The sequence below is a fragment of the Bacillus rossius genome (genome assembly GCF_032445375.1).
Source record: "Bacillus rossius redtenbacheri isolate Brsri chromosome 4 unlocalized genomic scaffold, Brsri_v3 Brsri_v3_scf4_2, whole genome shotgun sequence".
Classification (NCBI taxonomy): domain Eukaryota; kingdom Metazoa; phylum Arthropoda; class Insecta; order Phasmatodea; family Bacillidae; genus Bacillus; species Bacillus rossius.
Genome location: NW_026962011.1, coordinates 8,934,810 through 8,948,988, shown reverse-complemented (window position 1 = coordinate 8,948,988; position 14,179 = coordinate 8,934,810). Strand labels below are relative to the sequence as shown.

Sequence of the window (14,179 nt, the reverse complement as noted above, 5' to 3'; positions counted from 1 at the left end):
TCTTTAGGAATATCTATTCGTCCATGTGGTCTGTTTGTGGACGAGCAACTAGAATTTTTGGGAGCCTCTCCAAACGGTATCATAGATGATGATGGTATAGTGGAAGTTAAATTCCCATTTTCTTCAGCAGACTTACATCGAGAAGATGCGATAGCTCAGGGAAAGATCTAATCATTTACGTGTCAAGATGGAAAAATTGTACTAAACAAAAACCATGATAATTTCTTTCAAGTGCAGGGACAGCTACACATTACAAAAATAAATTATTGCATATACATTGTCTGGAATAGGAAGGGTATGTATTATCAAAGGATAAAAAGGGACGACAATTACTGGCATAAAGAAATGAAGGATAAACTTGTTAAGTTTTACATGGATAGTCTATTACCAGAGATAATTGACCCTAGGGCCTAGATACAGACTTTCTATGCCAATAAGAAATTCTGATTACATACTGAATTTTGGGAAGCAGTGCCCAGCTATTTCAGGATCATCACAGGATCAGCAGAGTGTTCATTAAAACAAAACAAAACAAAAAAAACTATATTTGTGATTATGGTGAGATATATTTCATAGTGACAGGTTTTCATAAATAAAGGCAATAATTTAAAAGTTTTATTTTTAGGTGTGCTGTTATATGTTTAGGTGTTACTGTTATATGTTCATATAGGTACACATACTTATCAATCAACTACTTTGTTACTTTTTTTTCAGAATCATTAAAATAAATTTACGAATGAAAACACTTTATAAACTTTCTCTAGTGCTTACTCGCATTATATTTACCTATATGGTTCTTAATATTTGTGGAATATAATGAAATCGAATGCACATGATGAGGTGAATTATAAAATCATGTTTGTGATAATTGAATTATATGTTGTAAATGTGTGTTCAAATGAATGCAATGTGCAAACTGAATTACTTTATACAGTTCTCCAGTGTTTGTATTATTTGCTGTAAATATGTATTGAAACGATGACTAAATATACAAATTGAATTTATGCTCCAACAAATTACGGTTTATGTAGATTATTTTTCTAATTTTTCGGAAAGGACGTGTAATATTTAGAAAAAAATAATAGTATAAACGAAAAATCATTAATTGTTTAATATAACAGAATTTTGTAACTACGAGTTGTAATATTTTTTTTATCACATTTTTTGGGGGTATTTCATAGCAGACGGTATTGAAAATTTATTGTTGGTCATGTTGTTCCCAATTAGTTTTAATAAATTGTCATATTCTTTCATGAGATTAAACCATGGTTTTAACTGATTATTGAATGAAAAATGTATGACGAATTCAAAATTTGTCAATTTGTCGATTAGCCTATATCATTTAGGCCTAACCCTACATTGACATAGTTATAGTTATCGACATTTAAAAATTTGCTACTATGGAAAATCCGATTTGAAAGAACACAGTAAAATGAAATTTACAATATAGGCTACTGTTTGTGTTTTAAAGTTTTCTCGAAAACTGTACAAGTGTAATATATTCGCCTTGAATGTATTTGTATTGGAATTATTACAGTGTTCCTTTACTTTCTTTGAGAACTGAACCCAATGAAGCGTTTCTGTCGAATTTTTTTAGGTTCATTGTCATTAAAAGTATAAGTTAAATTATTTTCGGTTTTAACACGACACCAACTAATCTTAAAATACAGAGTAGGAACTGATATATGCTGTGAGAATTAATGTTAACAATGATTTCGTTTCTGTCCACAAATTTGCAGGCAGGTGAGTTTTAATATGTACAATACCAAATAAACTATTTAGTTGCTACATTGAAATAGTTTTTTGTTACTTTTATTTGTTTGTCTGAAAAATGTTATATTATATGATTTTATATTACATGAATAAATATTATAATTAGCTGAAACGAGCACTAATCATAACAATTAACAGCGTTTAATTACACTGTTATTGTTATGTAAAGTTCTGTTTCGTATTATGAAAGAAACAGTATTTTACCTATCTCAAACAGCTCGCTAAACCTCTGAAGAACTTGCTGAAACCCTTCTTCCTCCTTAATTGGAAGAGGGGTTGCGTCCCCGACTCACTCTGGGCGCGAAGGGAAAAAATAAATATTAAAACCAGGCATAAAAAGCTAAACAATATAAATTCCCCACACCACTGCCCAGGGGTCAGGCCAAAAAATTCAAAGGCTATAATAGCAGAGTACCCATTAAACAAACAAGAGGCAAGACTTTGGACGTATGTTATTAAAAAATAGAAATTTGCAAAAATAATTTTTACTATACATAACCATACAAGCTTAGTTACAAAAGCTGACGTTAATAATGGCAGCATCTTATCCCCATTTACGATACTAACAATAACCTTTAAAAAATCGTAAAAATATAAATACTGATAAGTATAAAAATATATAAGGGCGTGAGGCGTGGCCACTATAAAATATCAAAATTTACTGACTGCCCTAATACCAAAAATCAAACAAGACAATCAATACAAATATATAAAAAATCTACAAAAATAATACTGAAGTACAAACAAATTATTTAAATAAAGTTCTTAAACTCTCAATCAACGGTTTAGTCTTTCTTCAGATGTTCGTTGCTAAAGACTTGCCAAAAAAACAAAGTTAATATCCTAGGCGTGCGCTGGCTTCCTGACCTTCCTCACCAACTCCAGAGTCTAATGCCACGCCGGGCCATAGGTACGAATTCACAAAGGCGTGAACGATGACCAAAAAAAAATTATCTTATTTTTTTTTTTAAGGGAAATGTAGCAAAAACTCTTCACGTAACATAACCATGTTACCACAGAAGTATTTATCATCAGCTTCAAACAAAGTCTTACTTCTTTATTAACTTGCCAATGATTTTATAAAAACGTAGAATGGCCGCACCCACCAACATCAGGCTGCGCATGTAGTCCAATACCGATCGCATACATTTAATAATACTGCACAAGCTGATATATTAGCTAAATGCCAACTTTACGTATGCAAATTCCGATGACAAAGTCTCAAAAACAAATTGCAAAATGTTCGTTTCTTCCAAACTTATACTTTTATTGCAACTACAGGCAAACGGGCGACCTTATTAAAAAATCCCACACTGGAACAACGTGTGAAACAAATGGGCCTCTTCACCAAACAGGCTAATAAAAGTTCCGTCCAAATAAAATTTAGTATGGGAAAATACACAGTTCACTAGGTTTGCCAAAAACCAGTGCAGCACCACGAGGGTAAAAATCAAAATCGCGGCCTCTCTTTACCTTGATTTCTTCTGTACCACAGGACAATCCATTTGCCCTGTCACCCATCGTGGAGCCTCCATCCCAATACTCTTCGTCGCCCGTTGCCGTCCGGCATACCAGTCCGCGCCGTCACATGGCTCTGTCCTCGACGGTCGCTCGGCACAAACTCTCGCGGCCCCAGCTGATTTTTTCTTCCCGGCAAGCCGAATGTCTGACGTCATCAGCCAACCGCCGGGCGCTCGCCAAGTGGTATTTACGTGAAACACAATCTATGTTCTTAAACTCATAATCGATAGCTACCAAACTGCGTATAACTAATTAACAGAAACAAATATAATTAAAAAAATTTACAGATAAATTAACATTAATTAAAAAAAGCGTAAAAATACGTGAAATAAAAACCATATAAAACTAAAGACCAGCAACAAAAATAAATTACAAGTAAAAATGTGGCCCTGCCGGCCACATTGCCAAGCCTCATATCTACGATCCTATGCTTGAGATACACTGCATTTGCAATCATGTTTACAATATGAGTGAACATTATTACTAACTTATTTATCGAATGGTTTGCAGTTCGTGATTCTTCAGATTCCATGTATACGTCAAATGTTTTGTTACCTACTGAAACGACTTAATTTGATATGTTTTGTCATGAAATACAATGACGAACACTAAAATATTCTTACCGCACCAGAACTTAACTAACTTAACTAACTTTTGAGAAGTAGGTTCGTGTCAAGGTACACACAATAGCCTACATATTTCCAACCAAATTGATAGGATATCTATGTGAGTTTATTAGGAAAATAAATATGAAAATAGGTAGTTTGGTTGATTACATTTAATTGTATCTAATGGTCAATCACGTCTTTAAATCTGTATTCAGTTTCAGGGTGAGTACAGATCAAAGCCTGCCTACAACCTACCGCTTATAAGTACAACAGACGCGGCCGACAAGTACTCTTACGATACAGTACAAAAATGCCAGTTTACTACTCTGCCTACCACAATGCACGTAAAAACAACTGGTTTTGTTGCTGATACAAATGCTTAAGTAATTATTGTTTAAGGTATTCACACAATTATTTCCTACAAGTTGGACATTAACTTCAGTTTACACATTCATTTTATCAATTTTATTTTATGTATATTAAATACCTAGCGATGATATCGGAGCAACTAAATAGTTGGTTAGGATGAGAGAGTTTTACGGCTCCTCAATAGTGAGGTCTCGACAGTCGATGAAGGCAGAGATTCTGTTATTAACTTACCTAATGATTTGCGCGTTGCATTGAAAATCATACTCTTTACTTATCATCCTAAACAAATAACGTTTGTCTGCACGAATATGAGCTGCAAAGAATGTTTTCAAGATAATTAATTAAATAAATAAAAATTGTTATCGATGTTAATTAAACATTTATTTCAAAACACGATAAATGCTCACTGACAGTTTACCAGTAGTTTGCAAGTAAACGCTCCACGGTCAGCTTATTGACGCAGCACTTTCAAGGTCACTGGCCTATGAACAAGGGATGACTCGACTCCGCGTCTCCGCCTGTTCAAGGGACAGAGGAAGAGCGAGTCCACGCCAAATACCAAATACCACACGGCCTCCTTCGCAACCCCCTTTCCCCCGCTCCGATAGAATAACCGGTTTGGGGTGGCAAACAGCGACTCCGTCCACCACCCCCGGCGGCTAGTAGTGGGGGTAGCTAAGCGTTCGGGTTTTCCACTTCCCCTCGCACCACGTCGCTCAGACACTGCGACAGCTTGCTAACGTGTGCCCGGATGTCCCACCTTAAGTGCAAGGCTCTGAACTGGTGCGCAGTCATCTCGTTCCCGTCAGATAACTGTGAAATTTGAGCGGTGACCGTAACATTATATGGCGGAAAAATAAAGATAAAGGTGTAATGCATTTCCCTCTCATACTTTCAAGAAATTTGTAACTGGTTTTTTACACCTAAAACTTCGAAAACATGCCTTTTAGCCATTTTATCTCCTCTAAATCCTTTTGATCCCCGATATAAAAAGAACCAGTTGGGCATTAACAAATTCTTAAATGCTTTTCGTAAACAGACTCCAGTTGGATATCTAGTGTAGTTTGTAAATCGCGTAGGTTTTTCGTGGTTGTGCGCGGCACACGACTAGTTGCCATTCGTCACCCACCGAGAATGTTGTCCGGCAGGCGGCAGGAAGGGCGAGTATAGTTCATTTGTGGTAAAAATGAATACTTTTACGGCCCTGCTAAATTTTTCCATTAAAGAAATTTTGAAGTTTCAGTGATTTTCCAGCAGAAATAATGTTGTGTAACTATCAAATAAATTGTATCAAAAAAATTAACGGTAAATGGCTGTCGCGGGGGCCCTTAAAAAATTTTTCATTTTACCAGAAATAGACTATACAAACCTGGCTTTCATTGCACACAGTTTGGAGAAGGGGAGGAGGGATTTTGACAGTATCACATGCCAAAGGACGTTGAGGGAGAAGGGGAGAGAGACACGATGGTTTGTATGCCTGGGAGGGATGAACCTTGAAGTTTGGACAAGGGAAGGAGAGGTAAGCCGTATGACATCATGCATCCGCCGCCTGTGCTGCCGCCAGCCTGTCTAGACGATATTCCCGCGCTCCCACTTACGTTGCACAAGCTACTGCTGCCGTATTGTTAGGCAGAATGTCCAATTTTTTTTTCTCTTTTTATACGAACATTAGTACGATTATTAAAACCCACACAAAATATATGCTGCGTGTTAAATAATGGCTTTTTATAAGCTTTTAATGTGAGTTTTGCCATTTTTTCTCCAATTATTTTTGTTTTGGTGCCAAAATATCAGATTTTTTGACAGTTCCTGAGAATGTATGGTACTTTTTAAGAGAAAATGTTTAACCAGAACATTACAATGTTGATTACATGTGATTCTAAACAACACAATAGGCCCAACTGGTATTTTTTATGTCACAATCGTGAAATATATTGTGCAAGTACCAAGAATAGCTTTAAAAACCAATATTTTTTTAAAAGAGGAAATAACGACGAAATGTGTGGTTTTAAATGATGAAATCAGGTTCAAAATAAAACCATATAATCTTGGCTCTAACAATAAGGCATTTGGGGCAGCTTAGGAATTGCAAAGCCAACCCATGCAAATCCTGCTGTGTTCCCAGCTCTTAATAAATATAGCATTCTTCACTTCGGGTGCTTACGCCAGACTGGGAGCAGGTTTGCAGCCAGACACACACTAAACCTAACTTTATTCCTGAAAGTGATGCTGTGCATTTCAACATTCTCCCATGGCAGACAAGGCATTCTTAAAACAACCCCCTCAAGTGAAGCGGAGGGGAAGAGCTACCACCGCCTACTAACTGTTTAGGTAAGCTCTCTTGCCCAAGCACATACCTAATACAATGGCACTTCGAATTTGTTCACCTAGTTAAGTATATTCATGGGAGATACAACAAGGTTTTACTTAACAGAAATCTGACTTAAGAAACTAATGGTACTAGTTAGATGTGGAATATTTGGCCATGCCCATTACAACTGAAATATTTTGATTCTAATATTTTGTATACGTGCCTCACATATTTGTGGCTATCCACTTTGATATTTATCTGTAGACGGACAGCTACATCCAGAGGAATTCCAGTTGTCTGTTGGCAGAGAACATGTATTTACAATTCATTCTGATCTATTTTGTATCCATACATGTCCATTTCTTTACCATACATTTACTAACACAGGTAATATCAAACAGAATTATACTCACATCAATTTATCTTCTAAATGTCCATGCACTTAGTTTTTCATGACAACCCATAAGAGCCTACCACATTTTAGTTGTATTTCAAAGAAATACTACCTGTTGTAGCCATCATGATTGTGAGACTTTGGGAATATTTTATACAGTTTTTTGCTTCATGCTCCATATACGTAAAACCATAGTCAACTCAAAGGTTTATATAATCACATTTTTACGGACACTATAACTGAATTAATCTTTCACAGTTCAGTTCTAAACTGATACATAAAATATAGAAGTTAAGTTCTTTAATGGGTAATATCTGACCAAAGGGGTAGAAATGAAGGTTTTATGAAAAACAGAAAAATCACTTTAACTCCCATAATATGACATGTCAATTATTTTTTGATCTACCTTAGCATGCATAATGTGAAAATCGTTCTAAGCTATTCAATACTGAATGTATCAAGTTAAAAACATTCAAAATATTTTCACTGTATGGAAATGAGAAAATGTTTATTCATTTTAGAATACTGGAGAGGAGAACATATAGTATGTTTGAAGTTCTTAAAAAATGTTCCAGGAGTTAACAGATGTTTCCAAAACATTTCCATGCAAAATTATGCTTTTGTTCCAATAATATTTTAATAGTTTATTAAAACATGTGCTACATTCCATTTTAAATTTTATTTAATTGCCTAGAGGTTGATTTTTTTATCTTAACAATAAAGTCTAATTTCAATCTCCAGTATATCAAAGTTAACACGTGACTACACACTACTTTTCCAAATTGCAGCTTGTGCCGTACACTAAAATTACAACTAACTCAGAATTGAACAAAAAGGCACGCTACTGACCGGCTCCAACGTGACATAGTATTCGTGGCTGTCCGGATCTGGCTCCATGCCGTCCACCTGCTGCAGGTAGTACGGGTCAGCCTTGTAGAAGTGAGGGTAGGAGAGGAACGCAGGCCCACCAAAGCGGCAGGCGGACACATTCAGCACTCCCGAGGGGACACACTTCCCCCCGCAGAAGCACTTGTTGTCCGGATACAACGTCCCATCATCAAAGTTCCTGGCGCCAGCAGAGTAGCGATAGCCGCGCAAGCCATGCACCGTCTGCTCCCGTGCGTAGTCCAAGCTGAGCGACCTGTGCGAAGAGAGGGCAAAGACTTTAGTCTGGAACAAACCAGAGTTTACATTATCCTGTACTTCATCCAGGCCATCCACAGACACATTAAATGGGCCTAGTATTGGTTTGAACAAAATGGCACCCATCACCAACCCAGTGTCATTCATTTCAGAGGTACATGCTTGCAAGACACACTTAAGTTCCCATAGATATCACGGTCTACCTACCAGCTAGCATGCACTAGTTCAAGTTGGCTCTTGAGTGCTCCTGCATTTCAACTTGGGCATCTAGAACTTTGATGACAACCTTTATGTTCTTTCCTGGAGGCTGAAGTGTACACTCAAATGCCATTGTCCATCCAGTAGCTTATCAGGAAGCCTTGGATTGTTCCTTAATTTGCTACCACAGTTTGGTTTAGCCAGTGAGGGAGGAACCTCTTTCCTGTGCATACTTGCTACAGTGTCATGCTGGTAATCCCCAAATCCTCACTACCCACTCTTCTTTCTCTATCTTTCCTACAGCCTACTCCACATGAACACATCCTGCGTGGGAAGTGACAAGAACAATATACCGTCTCCCACAACAACACCAAAACCCACAACCATTGTTATAATGTGTGCAATCACATAGTTACAAGCTTAATGAGATAAAATCCTGGGAATATTATGCCATATAGCATACTGAATTGGTCCTAGAGAGTTATCCAAATCATCTTATTAGGTTATGTTGGTATTAGTTATATATATTGATCCTACAAATTTTTAGACCTTAATTTTTGCTTTTGAATAAAAATAATGGAAAAATTGGAATTTTCTTCCTAAAAAACCACCAAACTAGATTTGAAATTTTGGACACATTATACAGGTATATAAAGGCTAAATTAAAAAAAAAAACCTTATAATTTTCTATTTATTTTAATTTTTGAAACATCAGAAACATTACTTATATGATAAATTTACAACTGCATTAATGAAAATAATAATGAAAAATAATTTTTTATTAAATAATGTAAACATTTAAAAATAAACTATATAGACCTGCCTCTAAGCAAAGCCCTAATTCATCCCAGAAAAACCAAGTGCCAATCAACACAGTGCTATTTAAATACATTTTGTATAACAGAGTATGATAATTACAATAATTTGTTCTCCAATGTGGAATTGTACTTGTTGACTGCCATTTAAATCAAGACAATTCTTTGATTTAAATCAACTTACATCATAATCTCAAGTCTAAATAAATGTACAGTAGATTTAAATAAACTTTTGAATTATATATTAAGAATAAACATTCAAAAATGAAATGGCAGTGCAAGAAATTTCTTGGTTACAAAGAATTTTCATTTGCCTGTTTTTTATAGATTTAATAACCAATTTTTAGTTAACAAAACTGTCTACGTTTAAAAGTCTTACAAGGGAAGGTCGGCTTCCGATTACCGATTTTGTCCGGATTTACAAGAAATGAACGTGCCGAGAGGGAGCTCCAGATGGCAAAGCATTTAAGAAATAAAATTTTTGTTGCAGATCAGTAAATATACAAGTCTTTGTGTTGGCGTAATTTCCAGGCAGTGGTTGGCGCCAGAGGCAAGAGTTCAGATTTGTAATGCAAGGGTTGTGGGTTCGAAGTCTCTGTGTGTAAACATTTTTTTCTGTGGCTTTTCAATTTTTACCATACTTATGACACAAATGAACCGAAATGATGCAAAATGTATTTTACTTATATTTATAAAAGTATAAATACAATAAATTATGCATTATTTTGGTTCATTTGTGGCATAAGTATCGTAAAAATTTAAAATAAGCCAAAGAAAAATGTTTCCAAATGGGGACTCAAATCCACAATTCTTTCATTATGAATCCAAACTCTTGCAGCTGCACCAACTACTGCTTGGAAATTACGCCAACACAAAAGACTACGTACTGACCAAAATGCGACAAAATTGTACTTCCTAACTGCTTGGCCGTCTGGTACTCCCAATTGTCACTTTCATTTCTAGTCAAGCCCTACATACACTACAAATTCAGACAAAATTGGTGATGAAAGCCAACCTCACCCTGTTAGTCCTTAGAATTTTTTTTTTTTGGAAAGCAACATTTTAGTTTATGTAATGTGTCCACATTACTGTGCACTGAATAATATAAAAAAGAAAAATGTAAATGATGAACAAGAAAAAGCTCTTAACTTAGAGATTGTGTACAGAAATTGTGAATCATTAGAAATGGAATCAAGCTTATCTATCATTGATGACCTTTGTCAAGCTGATCCAAATATCAATCTGAATGTTGCCTACAATGATACTGAGTAGTATATTGAGTTATATATATTGAGTATATTTTAGTATATTGAGTTACAAATAAAAAAAAACTGTTACAACTCTCAGATATTATTGTGCGCTCCAAACAAAAATCTATCGGTTGTTTCTAAATATGCTTGTATTAGACTTGTGTAGTTCGCGAACGAACTAGTTTGGAAGAGCGCTCCCACAGTAGTGATGGGCAGAACGGTTCTTTTGACCGAGTCGGTTCTTTTGGATCAGTTCCGTGAAATGATTCGTTCAGAACGATTCGGTCATCTCGGTCAATTCGTTCTTTTCTGTGTATGGGATCTGGCTCTTTTATCAGGTGTCTTAACTCGTTCATCCTTTAGAGTATTATGTACGTGTTTTTGTATTTGAATTTGAACATTGCTTTCTGTAGCCAGTGAATCACAGTTGCGTATATGAAACAAGATTATTTATATTTTATTACTTTTTAAGTTACAAATATTAATATATAAGCTATTTACACTTTAGTGACAGTAAAGTGTTTACATGTAGTAGACCAACACATTTACAGAAAAAAAGACAAAAATTTAATACTACTACTGCGATTCAGTATGAAGAGAAACAAATGAAGTACATTAATTAACCCAAAAATGGTAAGCGTGAACATTTGTAGTTACTTTCCCTGTTATTTTTAATTCATATGGTTTTTTTTTTTTTTTTTTTTAGTTTTTTTTTCTTCCTAATTTGTGTATGTGAATGTGAAAAAGCAATTTTAAACCACTACTTAACAGTTGACATTTTCAGGTATAGATACTTTTCATGTTACCCTATTTTATTTGATCAGTTATCGTTTGCTCATGTGAACATGCGCACGCTGTGATTACTAATTCTTCAGACTCCTGACGTCATGAATCATTTCACGAACGAATCAGACCGGGCGCGTGGCCGGTTCTCTCATCTCGTTCTCTCGTTCTCTCGTTCTCTCCGCGTTTTCGTTCTTCCGAATCTTTCAAGGTACCGGCTCTCAAAGAGCCGGATCTTTACATCGCGAACGAATCGCAAGATTTCGTTCTCTCAAAGATTCGTTCTTTTTGAACGAATCGTTCACTAACGACCCATCACTATCCCACAGACGAACTACGCGAACTAGTTCCCAGATCCCTCGCTCCTCAGTTCATTAGTTCGTTCTTTTTCCGATCTCCTTCTTTTAGTTCTGTGCACATGATCTGGCTCTTATCAAAAGTCGACACTCGTTCTCCCTTTCGGGTATTAGTTACGGCTTTGTCGCTGGTCTTTTCGGCTGGCTATCGTTATCTGCTCGGGTCGGATAGTTGAAATTTCAGACGTCTAACGGATACTGACTTTACAAAAATATTGACTCTTGATCGCTGCAAATGTTTACTGCAATGAAACATTTTCAAATATAATAGTTTTGTTGATGATGATAGCTTTATACTCGTGTCCGAGCACGGTAACTTCGTGGTGGGGAAACCGTGGTGTATACTGAGAACAAGTCAGACATAATTACATTAGGTAGTTATATCAGTGTTTACAAAATGATTTCAATATTCATAAAATAATTTTGACAGCTGATGACAACTTTAATATTAAAATTTTGACTTATATAAAACCATTGTTAAATAAACTTATTTTTGACGTGACGTCTAATAAATCGATGAACGCCGGCTGCACGCACGAAAGTGTCCCGTTACGCACATTGTCCCGTTACGCTCATTGTACGCTTGTGCCGCATCTATCTCTCTTCCACTCGATTGGAACAACCACCGATTTGACTTTTTCGAGGCACATTAAACTTGAAACACTTCCATTCGTTTCCTACTTTTCCTACCATCGTCATATCCTTAACAGAATAACACAGATTGGAAGAAGTTAAATAGCAAACATGTATAAAACGTATAGTTAAAATAATCTCTTCGTTAAAGTAATAAACATATTTGAATTAATGAGTGCAAATAAAAGTAAATTTATCAATTAAATTGTAGATTTCGTTTCACCCCTTCTTTGTATAAATACATAGGCTAATAGTGATAATTCAATAAAAATGATTAAATTTTATTTATAAATGTATGAAATAATTTCATCAATATTTTGTTATGATGTCACGTTAAACTATCGTCCGTAAACCGACTTTACAGACAAACAATTTTTTGTTGATTATTTCTAAAACTTAAAAAAAAAAAAATTATAGACCTAAAACGGTATTTTATTCACTAAGTTAAACACATTTCATAAATAATATTTCTTAAACTAGCTAATAAATAAATTCTTTTAGAAATTAAATTTTTTTGATTACAGTGTATGTTAAGTGATGAACTTGCTAATATTTAATTATTGAATTATATATAGGTCCTAATGAACATACACATTCTTAAGCATATTAGCATACAATCTTACTTAAGAGTTTTTATTAGTTTTTCTATGTCTAATTGTAAGGTAACAAGTTAGAAGCGTAATGGGTCTTTTTTCATAATAATATACATAATTTTGTGGCCTGTACAAAATAACGCATTTTTTGTTGATTATTTCTTTAAAAAAAAATTAAAATTTGTATATTTATAAAACGGTATTTTATTCACTAAAATAAACACATATTTCATAAATAATATTTCTTAAACTAGCTATAAAATAAATCCTTTTATAAATTAAATTTTTTTCGATTATAGTGTATGATAAGTGAATAATAAAAACCTAACTGTTATATAGGCCATTTTACCCAATTATGTAAATTATTGTTTTATTTACTCATTTGCTGTATAATAACCCAAAAAAGGATAATAATCTAGGTGTTCACAACACTGATCATTATAAAAAATAACTACTATAACATACAAAGAAGATCGCCTGCAGTAGCGGTTGAAAAGCAAACGAACTATCTGCGACCTGTCTTCTTTGAATTCGAGATGGGAGCGGACGAACTAAAAGAGCGGCCTAGTTCGCCAAGGAGCTGCGAACTAAAAGGAGCGCTCCCGGTCGCGAACTATTATGCGCAAGTCTAGCTTGTATGCAATCTATGATTGACAGATTTTCATTGACAACAGAAATAAATGCTGCGAAAATCTGATAAATAAATGCTTTTATAAAGATCTCAATATACTAAATGTTTATTCTAATTGAAGCATTTGCGATCACCGGAGCAAAAATATTATGGAAAGCTTTGCTACGGAATGCGATTCCACACTGCTTGATAAGATATTTTTTCCATTTACTTGATAAACAAATTTATATATGCATTTTTTAAACCATTTACTACCTGTTCAACAAATGGATACATAGTTGATACATTAGAGCCTTATCATGCCAATCAAAATGATGCTAACTTAATTAAATAAGTTATCAATACTTATGATGGCATATGCAAATTATTAGAACCTGGCATATTTTTCGTTGCTGAACGGAGATTTTGTAACATTAAAGAGCACTTAGAAAAAATCTGTTATCAAGTACTAATGCCAGCATTAAAAGGAACGCTAGGCCTAAATAGCTTATAGGTTGACAACTACTGATTCTACCACTTCGAGACAAAGTTTGTTGGACAGTAAAAAACAAAAAATTATGAAACAGTTTAACTGACCAAAAATTCAACAACAAAATGCTTCCTATAATCTGTAGAATTGCATAATTTCTTCACTATAAATACAATAAACTTCTTACTTCTGATTTTGAGTATTCATATGAAATTGTTGCAATGATGAAAGATGAAATTTCAAAACACTGACAACATACTAGCTGATTAAGTTGATAAATATGATTGGCAGCAAAAAAAAATTTCCATTTGAAAAAAATTTCTAGTGACTTG

The 14,179-nt window shown here is 34.7% G+C and overlaps 1 protein-coding gene across 3 annotated transcripts in view; it reads right to left on the bottom strand.

Annotated features, from left to right (window-relative positions):
• Positions 1-14,179, bottom strand: part of LOC134542263 (protein peste-like) — a 115,580-nt gene that overhangs the window by 9,078 nt on the left and 92,323 nt on the right. For 2 of the 3 annotated variants that reach the window (XM_063386378.1, XM_063386379.1), the window contains exons 7-8: positions 7,826-8,117; positions 6,806-6,879 (exon numbers count right to left, since the gene is read on the bottom strand). In XM_063386378.1, the coding sequence (XP_063242448.1) occupies positions 6,806-6,879; positions 7,826-8,117 (366 nt within the window). The remainder of the gene's footprint in view (positions 1-6,805; positions 6,880-7,825; positions 8,118-14,179) is intronic. The other variant, XM_063386380.1, reaches the window with a different exon arrangement.